Source organism: Penicillium waksmanii (genome assembly GCF_028829765.1).
Source record: "Penicillium waksmanii strain IBT 27052 chromosome Unknown utg000009l:1.0-4314994.0:1.0-4318279.0, whole genome shotgun sequence".
NCBI lineage: Eukaryota > Fungi > Ascomycota > Eurotiomycetes > Eurotiales > Aspergillaceae > Penicillium > Penicillium waksmanii.
This window is the reverse complement of record NW_026643255.1, coordinates 763,931-780,494: the sequence shown is the minus strand read 5'-3', so window position 1 is coordinate 780,494 and position 16,564 is coordinate 763,931. Positions and strand designations below refer to the sequence as shown.

At 50.8% G+C, this 16,564-nt stretch overlaps 8 protein-coding genes across 8 annotated transcripts; 1 reads left to right on the top strand and 7 right to left on the bottom strand.

Annotated features, from left to right (window-relative positions):
• Positions 1–1,768: 1,768 nt before the first annotated feature.
• N7481_010650 (uncharacterized protein) lies at positions 1,769–1,972 on the bottom strand (the record flags this gene model as incomplete). Its single annotated transcript, XM_057269869.1, has 1 exon — positions 1,769–1,972. One exon carries the CDS (start codon positions 1,970–1,972, stop codon positions 1,769–1,771), a length of 204 nt encoding a protein of 67 aa, XP_057117043.1.
• A 180-nt stretch (positions 1,973–2,152) lies between these two features.
• On the top strand, positions 2,153–3,141 carry N7481_010649 (phosducin family protein; the record flags this gene model as incomplete). Its single annotated transcript, XM_057269868.1, has 3 exons — positions 2,153–2,758; positions 2,831–3,060; positions 3,126–3,141. The coding sequence occupies 3 exons, from the start codon at positions 2,153–2,155 to the stop codon at positions 3,139–3,141; spliced, it is 852 nt and encodes a 283-aa protein (XP_057117042.1).
• Positions 3,142–4,309: 1,168 nt separating this feature from the next.
• N7481_010648 (putative transcription initiation factor subunit (TAF30)) lies at positions 4,310–5,815 on the bottom strand (the record flags this gene model as incomplete). Its single annotated transcript, XM_057269867.1, has 7 exons — positions 4,310–4,398; positions 4,479–4,599; positions 4,663–4,806; positions 4,883–5,025; positions 5,135–5,286; positions 5,540–5,580; positions 5,807–5,815. The coding sequence occupies 7 exons, from the start codon at positions 5,813–5,815 to the stop codon at positions 4,310–4,312; spliced, it is 699 nt and encodes a 232-aa protein (XP_057117041.1).
• A 1,005-nt stretch (positions 5,816–6,820) lies between these two features.
• N7481_010647 (Ran GTPase-binding protein YRB1) lies at positions 6,821–7,912 on the bottom strand (the record flags this gene model as incomplete). The annotated part of the gene is made up of 4 exons (XM_057269866.1): positions 6,821–6,894; positions 6,954–7,082; positions 7,147–7,414; positions 7,517–7,912. 4 exons carry the CDS (start codon positions 7,910–7,912, stop codon positions 6,821–6,823), a joined length of 867 nt encoding a protein of 288 aa, XP_057117040.1.
• A 677-nt stretch (positions 7,913–8,589) lies between these two features.
• N7481_010646 (uncharacterized protein) lies at positions 8,590–10,449 on the bottom strand (the record flags this gene model as incomplete). Its single annotated transcript, XM_057269865.1, has 1 exon — positions 8,590–10,449. One exon carries the CDS (start codon positions 10,447–10,449, stop codon positions 8,590–8,592), a length of 1,860 nt encoding a protein of 619 aa, XP_057117039.1.
• Positions 10,450–10,477: 28 nt separating this feature from the next.
• Positions 10,478–10,972, bottom strand: N7481_010645 (uncharacterized protein; the record flags this gene model as incomplete). The annotated part of the gene is made up of 1 exon (XM_057269864.1): positions 10,478–10,972. The coding sequence occupies one exon, from the start codon at positions 10,970–10,972 to the stop codon at positions 10,478–10,480; it is 495 nt and encodes a 164-aa protein (XP_057117038.1).
• A 916-nt stretch (positions 10,973–11,888) lies between these two features.
• On the bottom strand, positions 11,889–12,341 carry N7481_010644 (uncharacterized protein; the record flags this gene model as incomplete). Its single annotated transcript, XM_057269863.1, is given in 2 exon segments — positions 11,889–12,251; positions 12,264–12,341. 2 exon segments carry the CDS (start codon positions 12,339–12,341, stop codon positions 11,889–11,891), a joined length of 441 nt encoding a protein of 146 aa, XP_057117037.1.
• A 2,268-nt stretch (positions 12,342–14,609) lies between these two features.
• N7481_010643 (glycosyltransferase family 15 protein) lies at positions 14,610–16,393 on the bottom strand (the record flags this gene model as incomplete). Its single annotated transcript, XM_057269862.1, has 5 exons — positions 14,610–14,951; positions 15,011–15,416; positions 15,472–15,558; positions 15,622–16,016; positions 16,121–16,393. 5 exons carry the CDS (start codon positions 16,391–16,393, stop codon positions 14,610–14,612), a joined length of 1,503 nt encoding a protein of 500 aa, XP_057117036.1.
• Between the last annotated feature and the right edge of the window lie 171 nt (positions 16,394–16,564).

Here is a 16,564-nt window from a genome sequence, read left to right as displayed (position 1 = left end):
GTCGTTGCGCAGTGAACCAACCAGTGCTGCAAAAACCGCAGCAGGTTCGCTCCAATGATTCCGTGGCGATTTCTTCGTCGATTGTCCGTTCCTCCTGCTGGATGATGCCTTTTTTTTCTTGATTTCCCTTCTCTTCTTATTACCTTTCTCCCTGACGTCTTTTTTGATCCCCCCCCTTTTTTTCTTCTATTACCCCTTCTCGTTCTGGAAAGCCTCTCCTCTCGGTATGTATTGTCTGGGGATGGAAAGGAAAGGATTTGCGTTGTTGGAATTGGCCATGATTTCCCTCTTGATATTATTCTCTGCGTTACCTGCGTCATCTCATTTCTCATTTCAACACTTTTCTTTGATCTTATTTCCCCTTTTTCATCTCTGACCTATTTCCTTGCGTCCCGTGAAAGAAAGAAGGGTTGTCTGTACCTATTGTTGCCTTTTGCGCCCCCCTGTGGAAACCATCCTTCGGATGTGATTCTGTTTCCAGCAACTCCAATTTCCATTTGTGATTCAAATATTTCGTGTATGTTTCCCTTGAGGAATCCAGCTCCTCGCCTCCTCTTCAAACTCGCGGCCTTCCTGGTTCTGCGCTGTGTATTAGGCGTCTGCAAATGTGGCCTGATCGTCAGACATAGGGCATTCGCCCAAGGCCTCCAGTTCATCAGTCCCGTCCATTCCTACTTGGAGGTAAACGATGTTAGGTCACTTGTAGCGTAAATGTGTAGGATGTTCATCCATCTTTCCAGGAGATGCTAGTCAGTGCTAGTCAGCGTGCAGTGTGCAGTGTGCAAGTGTGTAGCAACCAGGGACGAGGATGGGAGGAGTGGTGATACTAATGTACAAAATGTACAAAATGTACGAGAATGCCCGTCGGGACATGGCCGAGAATAAATGCCAATCGGCCACGCAATGCTCCTCTCCCACTCATTCCCACTCATTCCCACTCGCTCGCACTTGACCAGGAATGTGCTAGACTCCTTTCTCACCGTCTCCTCCGGCCAGTGACGGTGCTCGTGACGTGGACCGGAGCGGGATATCCTGCAGGAAGATTCCACCTCGACAACGCACCTTTCGTGGGCATGAAACATGGACATCCTGACCCCCCCCCCTTGGACATGGAGACGAGTATTCCTGGCAGGTCAAAATTGGCTGCAGAAACAAGCGGACTACGGAGTATGTACGAGTACATCTCGCCCCCGAAGCTAAGATGGTCAGCAGCCCGCGAATCATCAACCTATCCTCATTCGGGAAAAGGGTCAACAAAACCAGGTCCAAACTGTTCTAGTAGCAGTGGAGCAGATCCTCGATCGACAACTCCACATCACCCATGTCCTTTTGTTTATTTTAAGGTATACGAGATACGAACGGGGCCATTGCCTGAGAGAGGAATGGCCGTCGAACGGCTGGGCCCTCGGGTTCGACCGAGCAAATTGAAACGAAAAGTGTTGGGCCAGTGAGAGTGGATTGTTCGATCCGCAGATCGAGTTTCAGAGCCCAAAGACATCACCGGAATGATGAAACGTAACAGGGCTGGTTGAGGTCTGCAGCAGCCTTCTTTGTCTATCCATGCCCAGTTCAGAGTTCAGTCGCACGAACCACTCGCGTGGACCAAAAACCTTGGTTTCCACGTGGATATGTTTGCCTCCTCTGCCTCATTTCCCATGCGCAAAAGGGAGACTCTAGGGCTACCCTAGGGTAGTATGAACTCGATGCCAGGTGCCAGCAATGTGACTGGGAGAGGTTGTGAATGCCAATGTGACTGCCTAGATGGTAGTTACCTGTGGGCACCCTGGGCAACCTCAATCTCTCCAGGGCTGGAGTATGGGGGACGGAGTATACCACCAAATGCATCTTGCCATGCCATCACCTTCTTCGGCTCTTCGGTGGGTCCGGATTGTGCTGAAACCCCCGTCGAAAAGGGGCTGCACCGTTTCACCCTGGCGATCTCTTCCCAGCTCAGCCCCAACTCCGTCGACATTCTTCGTCTTGCTTCAGGGGCTCTTCAACTGTTCGACCAATCTCTGCTCGGTCTTTTCTTTTTTTTTCCCGCCTGACCAAACGTCCCAAGCGCCCATCCTTCTGCCCCAGTCGAAAAGCTGCAGTGCCCAAACCCCGAACAACTTAAAATCCCCCCCCATCTCCACCATCTCGTGCCACCATGTCATCAGCAGCCCAGGAAGAATTCAACCAGCTGGTCAACAGCAATCGCGAGCGAGCCTCCCGTCACCCCGAGGATATCGACTCTGACGACGAGCCCCACCTCTCCGACGACGAGTCTTCTACCCGTAACTTGCGCCAGCGCCACGCCGTTGATTCCTCCGACGAAGACGAAGACGAAGTAGACAGAAACATGGTCTCCTCTCGCAACTACCACATCCCCAATACCGTTTACGACGCCAACACCGGCCCTAAGGGCGTCATCGCCGACGCCCAGGCCTTTGAGCGTGCCCGCAAGAAGTCCTTCCGCCAGACTCTCCTAAGCGCTGCCGGCTTCGACTCCAATGGCTTCGGCTCCAAGGCCACCCGTGACGAGACTCCCCCGCCGCCTGCGGAGGGGTCTTCGGGAAGCGAGGATGACGAGGACCGGTTTATGCGCAAGTGGCGGACCTCCCGCATGCACGAACTTCAAGGTCGTCCTCGCCGAGCTTCCCCACGCGGCCGCCACTACGGCACCGTTGAGACCGTCGATGCTACGGGGTACCTCGATGCTATCGAGAAAGTCACCCCCGACACTGTCGTCTTAGTTTGCATCTATGACCCGCAGGTATGTTGTCCTATCCTGTCTTTTTGCATATTCAATTGCAATCCTTTTATTCTAACCTTGATTTCCGTCTAGTCTGATGATAGCGCTATCGTGGAAGAATGCCTCGTCACCATTGCCCGCAGACAATCTTCCATCCGCATCGTCAAGCTGCACCAGGATATTGCCGAGATGAACCACATTCAGGCCCCAGCTCTCCTAGCCTACCGTGGCGGTGATGTCTTCGCTACCATCGTCAATGTCATCCGCAGCATTCCCAAGGGTCGTAGCTGCAGCGCTGATAGCCTGGAAGATCTGTTGAAGCTGTATGTCTTACCCTCGAAAACATCCCGATCACATTATTCTATCATATACTGACTACCCCTTGTAGGAACCGCGTGCTATAAATATTCCGTTGATCGGATCGAAGTGATTTTTGCACAGCAATAGGCGTCTTGGTCTTGGTCTCCCACCCCCCCTCATCTCTCTATCCCTACTGTTTCTTTTCTCTTGTTTTCTTTTCATCTCTTCTCTTCTAGCCATGTCTTTTATCTCATATTTCACAATTGCTATCTTGTCGATACCAAAGAAGAGACGGTCTAGGTGGATGTTGCTTTCAATGGCGTCGGAGAATTTGATAGAATGCGGATCTGGGCTCCGTTTTGGGTGGGATACTGGGTTGCTTGGTTGTTTTTTACTACTTCTTGCTTGTCTGTTGACATTGTTTCTTCCTTTTTCTTGTTTGTGCTTTCCCTCTCACTGTCTTCCACGTCTTTCCTAGTGTTTCTCTCTCTCTCCTCTTTCCTTTAGTCTACGAAGACTAGACTGCGTCCTGCTGGTCGGGCCTGTTCTTGTCTCGATGTTGATTTAGTTGAGATATCCCATGCTGTTTTTGTTTCATGATATTATTTTCTCTCGTAAAATTTGACTCTAGTTGGCAATTTGACTCTGGAGGTGATGCCTCTAGCAGAGTTTCATGAAGCTAGTCATAGAAATACAAACTGGCGCTTACTACTAGTATCGAACAGACAATTTCCGTGTCAGTCTTTTGATTGAACCTAGATTCTAGGACGACGCCTTTAATTCAACATGTATCAAGCACCAAAGCAACGCAAGCGAAAACTAGCCACAGAAGCCTGGGGGAGGAAAATACGGTATTTGGCAATCGGTATCAAATAGTCTCCCCCCGATTCACAGAAAGAGATACTAGGAAATAAAACAAGGAAAATGCCACCTCACTCCAGTGCGCATTGCCTATTTTGAATCATCGATATCGTATCTGACTCTACGCAAAATAAAGGGGGGGGGGGAGGCAACGAAACAACAGACCCAGCCAGGTTTCTTTTCGAAGGGGCCCACGAACTCCCAATATCCAGAGGGCAGGGGCATAAAAAGCACAAGCAGCAAGAGAAACAGGAGAAAAAGAGATGGAATAGATGACGACAGAGATAAATAGGAAAGAGAGGGAGAAAGAAAAAAAGGAGGTCGTAGCCAGTTATTGTTCAAAGTACCCGAACATAAGCTAATTCAAAAAATGTGGACATATCGGTTCCCCCCTTCTTGGATGGGAAAGTATTAGAGGGCATGTCGGTCCGATGCAAAGTCCCACAGCATCTTGATGAGGGAATCGGGCAGCGTGTAGAGGTCGACATGGAACTCGCCCACTGATTACGTGAACGGAATTAGCATATGCATAATAAGTTCGGAGGAATAGGGGGAGGGAAGGGCAGGGAAGGGGACTCACACTCCATATCGTTCTTGGTATACGAATCAGGCGCCTTGTTGTCGTGAACCATTTGCACAACTTGCAGCAAGTCGTCCTCGTTGAGCTTTTGCAGGCCATCGGCCAGCTTGTCCATATCAACCTAGAGGAACGTGTTAGTTGGTAGGTCAACCGGGTCAAAAATTCGGTATTGGCAATCCCTTACATTCTTCTCAGTGCGCGACTTCTTCTTCTTGGCACTCTCCTCGCCAACGGCACCGCGCTTGTTCTTCGATCCGTTCTCGTCACCCGGAACAGGACCGGTTTCACGCAGAGCCGAAAGGAAGCTTGCCTTGGGGTTTTTGAATGTCTATTGTGCCGAAATCCCCTCAGTCAGCTATATTCAATGGCAGTAATTTCCAGGTAGGTGACTTTTTAAAACGTACCAGGACGTGTTTGGACTCGTAACGCTCCTGAGCAAAGTTCAGGTCATGGTTGATGAAATGGGACTTGTCCGCCACCAATTCAATCTGCATGTCAAATTCACCCCATCCTTCTTCTTGAATGCGGAACGGAGGGTTCTTGAAAGCTGGAAATCACGAATGCAATCAGCCATGGCCCTACCGGAGGGCGAGAGACATCCCGCAGCCAAACGATGACTGCCCAGGCAGAAGAATTCGAGACCAGAGGAGACTTACTCTGCGTGGCACGAGGTCCGAAACTCGGGTGCAGGTGATAGACCACCTTGTCGAAGAGATTGGCTTGCACCAAGTCGCCCTTGTCGTTGACAAGGTAGACCTCGATCCACCATTCACGTTGCGGGAACCCCTCAACTTCGGAAGGCTTATCACTGTTGGCGGGGAAAACAATGCAAAATTAGCCTTTGGTTCTTATATCTCATGCCTGCAGAGTTCATGGGATATTTGTCGGTCTAGCACGTCCGGATTCGATCCTCGCGTGCGCATTGCTTTCAGCGCAGCTGAGTAACCCAACCGAAACAAAACTTCGCGGTATAGATCAAAGAGAGGTGTGATGTGATGGCGGATGATTGGCTTTTCGCGAAGGGTCTGAAAGGATGGTGGGTAGGGCGCGAGCACACGTACATGATATGTTGCTCCGTGACGAGACGGACGTTTCGCTTGACCTATCCATGAAATGCCAGTTAGTAGATGATTCGGCAAAACGTGTTGTCGGAGCAATGGCTGTTATTTTCCCCCTCCTTCTTTTTGTAGAAGTAGCTTCTCTCGTAGCTTATGCAGCGCAACCATCAAGGCGCGGTGAATAGCGCTTGCGTCCACAGTGGGTAGCACACCGCGATTGGAGATGAAAAGGTTTGAAAACAAGACAGCAGCGGATTGAACTCAACTCACGTCGGGCATTGTGGTATTCGGTCGTCGGAATCCTACTCTTTCAGAGAGGTTTGGGGTAGGTTTGAAGAAGGAGAGGGGAGGCGCGCAAGGAGGGTCGGGGAGCGTGAAAGCTTGCGCGGACGGTTCAGCTGTGGAATTCTCCTTGGGGTCAGAGGTCAGAGGCGAGGATGGATATGAGGAACTCTTTTCTTTTGAGGGCGCTCAAAGGTATATAGAACGCAAGACGTAGCGCATTGGCAAGAGCTAGTGAATGGGCACAAAAAGAGGACCTGAACGGGGAGTGGGGAGGAATGAGGTCGACGGGGAGATCGGTCTAAGACCGCCCACAGCGGCGGCCCGTTTGGTTTGGTTTGGTTCCCTTCCGTTGGTGGAGAGCCTTTCCACCAAGGCTCCTAAAGGCTTGTTCACTGCTTGTCCTATTCGCGAGGTTTGATGTTCGGTAAATACTGAGACAGAAATAGAAGAAAGAAAAACTTCCCTTTCAGATGAAGCACCGGGTTGGATGCTCTTCAAGTTATTGACTGAATGAGAAAACTTCCCAATACAACGTGGTTATATCCACGTCTATCAGCTGGAAAAACTGACATAATTTACTACAGACATACTAGTAGCATCCAATGATGTGCAAGGTGTATATTCGATGGAGAAATGTCTATCTACTGCCGACAGTGGAACCAAAGATATCGGGAACTGTCCTCCGTTTCATCATCACATCACGATAATATGCGAGCAGCATCTTCATCACTACTGCCCTGCTCGTCACGTCGTAGGGGAAGGGGGAGGGTTGAAATAAAAAAAAAGGGGGGGGAGGGAAGGGGAAGGAATATGGGATATTGTGTAATTGGTTGATGTGTGTGTTGGGGGTTTGGGAAGGGGATGGGATCTAGCGAATTTTCGAGAGCAAGATTCTGTTCCACAGGACTGAGGTCATCGGCGACGTGCAAATCACTCTTTTTTGACTTTGCAATCCATTTGGTCGGAGAACGAGGGGGTAGTGGACAGCGCAGGGCGGTTCTACTTCTCAGCGCTGAAGAGCTTCTCGTTCTCCTCCTGGGCCTTCTCGAAGGCATCCTTGAACAGGTTGGCGTCTGGGGATGATCGGTTAGCCTATATTGGATTTATTGTATTGAAATATGTTGAAACTCACTCTCGCTGTTGGCGAAACGGATAGCCAGGGTCTGAGCCTCGGGCTCACCCTCGCTGACATCGGCGGCCGCGTTCCAGACCCAGCTGCGGTCACTGCCGACGTTGGGGCTCAGCTTCATGTCGGGGACGACTACGCGTATTTGGTTAGCCAAAAGGATATTGATTAAAAAGAGAGCAAGTGTAGGGTGTCTTACTGTAGTGGTTGGCGCAGACCTTCAAGGTCTTGTCCCGACGCATGACGAGACGGGTCTTCTGGTTCTCCTTGTGCTTGAGCAGACGAACATCACCAGTACCACGCTCCTTCCACTCCTTGCTGTCACGGTCGAACTTGAAGAGCTTGGCGCGCATCTTGAAGGACTGCTCCTCGAGCTCCTCGTTGGTCTTGGTCTCGATTCGCTCGGTCAGGCGGATGACGGGCTCGAAGTGAACTTCGGGGGATTCAGGAGCATCATCCTCAGGGTTCTATAGAACATGAATGTTAATTATTCGTTCAGCTATATGTCTCAAAGAGGGGTTTCCGGAAGATCACGACTGGAGGATATGGCCTTTGTGCGAAGACCACACAACGCGCGCGGCGGGGAGAGAGGGAACACCCCGCGTTTTGACATTGTCTGGTCGCAAAAAGGCCAACTCCTCAATCCCAGATCTGACCCGATATGCCTCCGACGAAAAATTGCTCACCTCGCCCTCCTTCTGGGCCTTGGAGGAGCCGGAAGGCTCGTCCGCACCCTCGTCGGTCTCTTCCTTCTTCTCCTTCTTGGGGCCACCACCGAACATCGAGAACACGTTGTCGGAGGTCTTGGCGGCAGCGTCCTTGACGGTATCAGCGGCGTCCTTGGCTGTGTCGGCGGCAGCCTCGGTGACGGTCTTCTCACCCTCGCCAGTGGCGGGGGTCTCCTCGGGCTTCGCGGCCTCAGGAGTGATGGTGGGGTCGGGCTTGGTATCCGCGGTGTCAGACATGGCGAATAGAGGAATGGGTGGTACTCGGGGGAAAATTTGCGACGGCGGAGGAATTAAAAAATGGCAGGACACCTGCAACAATGATGATCAGGGGGGGGGTGATAATTGGGTTTGTTGATTGGGGGGGCGTTCGATGAGGGGGGAAAAATATTAGTCTGGGTGGGCGCGGGCAGAATCGCCCCACCGCTTTTTTTCCCAGAACGCGAGGGGTTGCAAGGAACTACCGGATATACTATCAGATATACTATTGATGGAGGCGTAGGTAGAGTGTACTATGTACCATTCGTCTACGGGGACACAGACATCTAAACTCTACAGAACACTACACAGTTAAGGAATGGAGTTGCATTGCGACGTAACTATTCGTGAGAAACACCAGTCCAACCAGGGAGAAAAACAAACAAAACATTGACACATCCCGCCCTCATTAGCCAAATTGTAAAAAAGCAAGGATACCTAGGGTATTGAGAAGTAAAAAAGAAATAAGGGGTAGGTTAGCATTTCAGCAATTCGAACTTTCACGCCCCGAACAATCCGCCTTCTTCTCTTGACGACGTCCGAGGAAGTGGCGAGCCCGAGTCTGAGCCCGATCTAGCGCGCTCCTCACACTTCGTACTCGATCCAACGAGCAATGAATATCAATATTCGGGGTAGATTTACCCAACCGATTCCAAGCATCACTCACGATCCCTTTGGCCCCCCCGATTCACTTTCACGGAGCGGCTTTGGAGAACGGAGGAAACGCTCTGAAATCGCTGCACAGCATTACGGGTGATGACTTCCGAGAGCTGCTTCGACCGGGCCAGAACAATATCGCCAGCGTGTAGGCCCTCACGCCGGAAATTCTCGGCATCTTCCCACAAGAAGTGTGATCGCTTGACAACATCTCCCATAATTACCTGGAGATCGGTGGTGAGACGGCCATAGACTTCACTGAGCCCCGTTTGGGCAACCTGCAAGTCCTTCGTAATTTGAGAAGAGATGTTCTGTGCCGCTCGTCGCCAGTTGGCAATCTTGAGCCCCGGGGTTCCGAAGTCAATTGTCATGGTTTGGTTAACTGGATGATTTGACTTGGATGTGACGGTCACATCAACCAAGCCATAGGCGTCCTCCCGATCCAACCTCAGCGTATAGACGCCATCGAAGAGGCGAGATAATTCATGAGGGAGAGATCTACCATTCCGATGGACACTCACGTCGAACCGCCGCTGTTTTCTGAAGGTAGAAAGGCTGCGAGGGGGCTTGATGACTACATGACAGTCCCCAACGACCTGAATCTCAAAGTCATCAGTACCCAAAGAGGAGCCTGATGTCGCAATGGAAAGAGCCGATGGCGAAGAAACAATCAAGTCAGAAATTGCAGCATTTCCCAACTCGACATCTCCGGATGGTCGAATAGACAGCGCCGTCTGTCCCACGCCTTCCAAGTTCAGGGCTGCTGTCGGAATCGAGGTGGTTGACGTCTGAGACAACGAATGAGACAGTGCTGAACCAGCAATCAGTTGTGCAAAAAAGATAGAGACTGCCTTTAACGCCGAGTAGCCAATTGACAGGACCACGGCCGAGATGAGGGTCAATGTGACAAGGCGGAGGAGAGGTCCCAATTCGCGGGTCCAGGCGGCGTATGTTGGTGGAATCCAGTTGCGTGAATACTTCTCGCGGTCCGCAAGCGAGTTCCCCGCTGCAGGCTTAGGCAGATCAGAGGTTGCTTTGAGTGTCTTCTTCGGGTATATGTCCATAAGGGACGCCAGGTTTCGGTTGAGCTGGCTCGGCGTGATGCTCTCAAACGTCGTCAAATCGATGGGGTAACGCTTAAGCACCGCTGTCTTCCCAGTTTCCGCGTGACGTGACTCCAGGCAAGTATGGAGGCTGTGGTGGTTAAGAGGGATAGCCTCACCGGCTCGTCTCCAGATAGGCTCTTCCGAGATCACCATTGCCGGAATCGCATGTCGTTCCAAGAAAATATGAGCGAGACGTCGTGTCTTCACAGCGGCTGCGTTATCGCAGGTGGATACGAAGATGATAGCCACATCTGGCAAAGTCCACTCAGAAGGGGACGAGACTTGATATCTGTTGTCGAGCCACTGCGAACGGCATGGAGGGCGGTTCTTGAAATTTAAATGCAATGTGCTCGGGCGGTCCGCATGAGCGTCGGAGCTAGCTTCCGTGCATTCATCTACCACAAGCTGAACATGAATGGGAAGAAGCTCTGCAAAATTTGGAACTGCTCCAACTCCGAATGAAGTCGGTACAACATGATATCGAGAGGACTCGGCAGAGCTAGACTGCGACCCAGTAGTTGAGCTTGACACCAAGACATCGCCGATCTTATCCAGTATAATGTTCCGGTACTCCGAGTTCCCAAGGTAGAGAACACGAAAAGGTTTGTCGAGATCAAGGCTTTGCTTGGTCATGGTTTGCTGGACCGTCGCTAGAAGAATCGAGTTGATCGGGTTGTATGGGAGTCGGCTCGTCATCTCCGAGGCTGTTTCATCGTCAAAGACATGGATGGTATGCTTGAGCTCGACTCTTTCCATCTCGGGCCATTTCTCTGGCTCTAAAAATTCAATCGAGTTCAGGGACTGGCGGAAGGGGGGGTCGGGTGGTCAGGTTGCTATCATCAATAGCAGATCCTGTATGAGAGAATCGCGATGGAAACTGTTGTGATGTCGCGAGGGCATGTAGCTCTTCCTGGTCCCGGTTGTCATAATCAAGAGGGTATTCCTGCTCCGGGTTATCCTCATCGCTGCCGCTGTCTTGATCGTCCAGGCTAGCCACATCGTCGGGGGTAGATTGATCGAGCAGGGAACCGATATCTGTCTGCTCGGAACGGCTCCCATCCTCGGAGTGTAAGTCGGACACACTGAGGGTCGCCCAACTTTCGCTGAGGACCTTTGGGGGAGAATCAGCGATGTGGTCTGACGTCATGTTGTTTGTTGGCCGTGAGCGGGACAACCACTCTTCTACTGAGGCAGTCAGCGGCGGGAGGGTCGGGTATTGTAGATGCGAGGCTGTTTGGGCGCTCGTTGGACGCCTGGGCGACTCTCGAAGGTCAGCCATGACTCGTAGAGGTACATCGATGAGAAGGATCCAGAGAGAGAAACGGAGGAGGGGAAATATGGAAATGTGGAGGGCAAAGGTCGAAGGGAAGGAACAGAAACACCTACAAGGCAGCAGATGGGCGGGATGTAGGCATGTGCCCCGGTTGTGGGTCCGCGGGGTGAAGTCGCCCGTCAGCTGGCAAGTGGGCGAGGGAGGGTTCGATTACAAGGGAGTTGTATTCTCGACAGGATTTATCCAAAATAGCAGAAAGCGTGGCAAAGGGGAGGATCGAAGGGCAGGAAGATAAAGTGAGGGGAAGCTTTAGGAGGGAAGAAAGTGATGAGCGATAAGTGGTGAGTGATGAGTGATGACCGTTGTAGGAGAAGAGGGGTGCAGGCGAGTCGCAGCTGCCATGGCTGCTCTGGCTACATTTATTCGGCACTTGCCAAACTTTCTTGTCAGGCTCAGGCTGTCAGGCACCATCCTTACTATAGTACTATAGTGTACACTAGTATAGTATACATTACTACATTTACCACATTCACTACTCATCTTTCACCATCTTATCCAAGCATCAGTATAGTACATACTTCCAGCCCACTTAGGTCCCCACCGAGCCCCACCGATCGCCACCTAATCGGGCACTGGAGTACATGCTATCTCTATCTAGATAGTACTAGCTCAGACGGAGTCAGACCACCACGGCTTTCCTCTACCGTCTCTCAAATCAATTTATCATAGCCAACTGGTTCTCTGAAATTATACCAATAATCCTACTAGTGACGGTCGATCTATATTTGAGAGACTCACGGCAACTATTTATGCATTTTCTCCTAGGGCTCTCTTGAATGATTCATATTTTCCAAGGTTTTTGGTCCATGGTGATGTAAGCTTTTTCCCAATCCAAACCAGAATATCGGAGTGGCTATAGCCTTCATAGTCCACCGCCATCTTCGATTCCACGTACACCATCAGTGTCCTTCTTAGACGCAAGCTGCACAATGATCAAGTCAGTGCTTAACCCAGTCCCACCAACTTTACTTAGAGTCCCGTTAACCAACCCCCATGGTCCAGCACCCCACAGTACCGGAGTAATAGAGGCGCCTGCAACTGGCAGTTCAATTGTCACAGTATTTGTCCAGTTTGGCGTCTGCAGAGACAAAATACTGACCAACATCTGCCTACCAAGCCTCCATCCCGCTACATCCATCTCAGTCTGTCCCACTGCCGTCAACTTAAAAGTTCGAGTTCCAAGTATAAACGCCGTCACGCTGTTATTGACAAGAATAGTACCCAGCTATTTAGTCACGTTGCTGATTTGCGTGGTAGTCGGCCAGATCCGCATGTCAATCCCCTTCGCGTTATGATCCAAACTGAGCATCGTCATGATTACTTCCTCGGCCGCGGTAGGAGTCCGGTTGTAAAAATTCTGGTTCCTAAATGCTTGCGGAACACCCCACAGAGGTTTTGGAGCACTGCCCAGCCAAGTCTGATACTTTTCGAAGTGGTTCAGTCGAGTGGAAATGTCCTCTACCACCCCGTCACAATCGTCACCTCCACATCGTCCGTACGTCTTATTGCAGGGTGTGTTGTAGACCACCGACCAGGTCGTGTTTATCCTGATGGGGTACACATCGAACAGTATAATATCCGCACCAGCGGAGTAGTTGCCGTAATAGAAATTATAGCAATTCAAGAGTACCGATACCGGATGCCAGGGATCCAGCAGCTTGATCAGGGAGTAGGCTATGCTCGTACATTACCCAAAGCCCGACTTGTTCGCATGCATTGAGAATCGTATTGAGCGCGGTCAAATTGAAAGTCTGGGTGAGCGTCGTCACATCTGGGATGAGGTGGATGATATTGTATTCTGATTGATGAATGCCTGCGAATTAGGCGCATTTGCCAATGTGGAGTGGTAAGAATATGGCAGTAGAGGAAACCACGCTGATGAGCCATTGACGTAATTTTGTACCAGCAGCCCGCCATGGAGACTGTCGACCTTGGTAATGCTGCCCCGTCCGTTCGTGGTGGAAGATAGAATAGCTGTGTCGTTGCGTTGCACACCCATCGCGCACTGGCACGTTTGACTGTGAGGGTTACACTGTATGGAATGAAGCGAGGAGACAGATTTTTGAGGGAAAAGGGCACTTCCTCCAAGCTTTTCGATGTCACACTACCGGTGAGTTAGTGATGCAGGTGCAAACTCTCTCCCTCGATAGTTATCTCGAGCTTCAAGTTGCCGTCATCTTGCGCTTCGGTGTAGTCCCGGGCAACCCCGTGGGTATATGAGAACTGTGATTCCACGATGAAAGAAGCGTTTGACATTGGTGGGAATGTACAAGCTCATCCGTGGTCGAACTTGGATAGAGTTGCATGGGCCTTCAGATCTACTTACGTGGGCAGATATGCTTTCCCACACCAAGTGCTCATGCCAGGTGGGTTATTAAAGGCGGCGACCAGGCCAAGAACAAGAAGCAACCAGAACATTGGATCGGTTGGTAGAGTTATCGTGATTCCGGGCACTCAGCAGCTGTCTGGTTACGAGCCTAGTATATCAACCTTCCACTTCCAAAAGCTTGGCTTCCGGCTCCTCATCTTAAAATCTTTTTTGAATGTCACCTTCTTTTCCAACGCTGCAAAACATTGAAGGGGCACTGCTGATTGGGTTTGTAACCATGGAGGATACCTAGGTAAACCAAACGCTACCTTCCTCGATAACGCATTGTATTGGCTCGATCTCAATAATCGACTTTCTAGATCTACTGACTCGTGCAGGTAAGACTTTCGTGAGTAGTGAATACCATACTATTCCAAGGTTGATAATCGAGTTTATTGTAGGGAGAATCCAAAGTCCATTATAATCATCTCATTCTTCGCGTAATTCCGGGTGATTATTCCATACTCTATAGACATCCATGCTGAATCTGGTATTTGCGGGTTAAGAAACAATGCGAAGGGGGAGAGAAGCCCGAGGTGATGTTGTGTGCCACAGGGACAGTGGTGTTTGGGGAAGAACAGGTATGTACATTTCATGAATGCATGATGGAAACACAACAAGTCTTGAGAAGGGGCTGGGCGGAAACGTAACAGGAGGGGAGGGGGATACTAGTAGTAACATGGTAGAGTGTAAAGACAAAAAAAGGAGAAGAAAACAGAACAAAAAAACAAACAAAAAGGCGGGATAGGTTGCCAGCGTTCTTCCCGGCTTCGCCCCCGTTTCAAAACGATGTCGGCTTTCCTTTGTCACCGAGACTAGGCTGTATGTTCATGCAGCGAAGACGTATTGGCAGGGCCCATGCAGTGTTGAGCTAGGCTAGAGAAGATGACAGGCGAGGCAAAGCCGCATGTAAATATACCATCGGTATCTCTGAGTCGATCAACCAAGAGTAAGAGACAGCCAATCCCAGTGACAAGGATAGCACGCTAGATGAATATGTCAACATGATGGAAATGGCACGCCATGTTCCCAATAAAAAAAGCCGTCAGATCCGTTAAACGCCACCCAGAAAAGTGCCCCAGCATGACATGCAAGATTCAGCAAATAACTTCGAGGGCGAACCTTAGAAGTTGTTCGTAGCTGGAGTAAAAAAAGGCATGAAGAAGCAGGTATTGAGAATCAATACGGGGAACGACCGAAGTGATCAGGTTGGGTTTATGGTGAGGCCCAACCACCAGCCACCTCAACCCATTCTGAAAGACAGCTGCCTTGCTTGCCTTCGACATCCACGATGTCGGTATCGCAGCGGCATCGGCAGCCGACGCCATTCTCCTTGACTGGATCAGGGGAGGCCCAGTACTCATCTTCTTCAATGCGCTTCTTCTCATCATCGGTGGTCTTTTCAAGGTAAGGTTCGCGGGGAAGCTGTCGAGCGGGGGCGTTGGCCGGGCAATGCTGAATGGTCGTGTGACGATATCCGAAGTCACGGAAGTAGTGGATGTCACTCGGGGCGAGGAGAGCACCGGCAGCAAGGGAATGGATAGGAGCATCACCCCACTATAGCAGATTGTTAGTTTCCAACGGTCAATCATGGGTACGATAGCATATCAACTTACTCGCTCCATCCAGAATCCACCGCTGCGATCCATCATCTGGAAGAAGTCCTCGTATTCCTTGCTGCGAAACCAATCCAAACGAGCAATTTCAAAGTTACTCCAGAAGTGACACATGTTGTAACTCTCGCCTTCCATTGCCTCAGGATCGATATCGTCAAGGTTATTGACGCCGGGTTCGGATTGGAGGATTTCCTCGGGGAGCTTCTCTTTCTTCTCCTCGGGAAGAGCATCTTCCTCGGCCGGGCGTTCGAGGAACATCTCCCAGAGTCCCTTGGACTTCATGTTGTTCTTGCGTTTGTAGGCGGATGCGTATCGGAAAATATTTGGGACCGTCTCGCGCAGCTCTTTGACTGCAATGGTGAAACCGTATGTCTTGTTGGCTTCGATCATCTTCTGGAATGGATCACTGCAATTCTTGTGAGTAATTGGGCAGGTCATATTGGATAGAAATAGGCTCTTACTAGGTAATGTCGCAGAAGTACTTGATCTCGGGCTCCAGGCGCCAATACCATTCGTATTTCATCAGGAGAGGATGCTTGTAGAAGTGTCTGTATCCGTTTGATTAGTACTCGACCTTTGTTTTGTCAGATCGTAAGTTGACGTGTACGTACCCAGAATAGAAGCGACACATGTGATGGTAACTCTCCATGCCACCGTACATGATGGCAGCATCACCCTGCTTGCGAACACCCTCCTTAGCGACCTCAGGGTCGACCCAATCAGGGAAACCCCACATGGCGTTATCGATTTTGCCGAATTCAACAGGAGCGCTGGTATAGTTCTTCACAGTGGCTTTGAAGTCATCGTCAAAGTCGCCGTCGTTCAGGAAGACATAGGGGTAGTGATACCAGCGGTTGAAATGCCGTTCGATGGACTTGAGCGACTGGATCACGCCGTCCAGCTCCTTGTTTCTGGCGAGAACGACGAACGCGGCGTTGGCACGAGGTTCCTTGTCAACATCGGGGCTGATGGGCATGCAGCCGGTAGCGAAGACCTTGTCATACTTCTCGCTGATTTTGCTATTGAGGAGGGACGGTTAGCAACAGTCCATCTGAAGATGGAAGTCTCCATCCGGAGTTATTGGGCCATGCAGCTAATGGGGACACATACCGAATGGAGGGTGGAGTGCCCGCTGGAATTAGAATCCCCCCCGGGAGATGCAGGGTGTCGGACGAATAGAAGGAGAATAAAGAGAATTACAAGGCATGGAAATAGTAACACAAACCCCAGGGGTATAGAAATGGATGAATTCCCCTTCAAGCGAATGCGCCGGCGGAAGAAGGCGAATCGGGGAGACGCACGACCCTTCTCACGGGACGCATCCTCAATAGGGAGGCTCGGCGCGCTGGGCAGCCGCTTCGCGATGCGCTGGATGAAGCTCATGGATGCGGTGTCGGTACGCGTCGAATACCCCACGGTGGCCAAATCAATGGGACCCGGACAGTAGGGTCAGAGAATCGTTGACGACCCCAAGCTGGGGAGTTGGGAGTTGGCTTGCGAGGTCGATCGAGATGGGAAGGATTGAGAGTCCCAGGTCAGAATGGTAATCGGAGG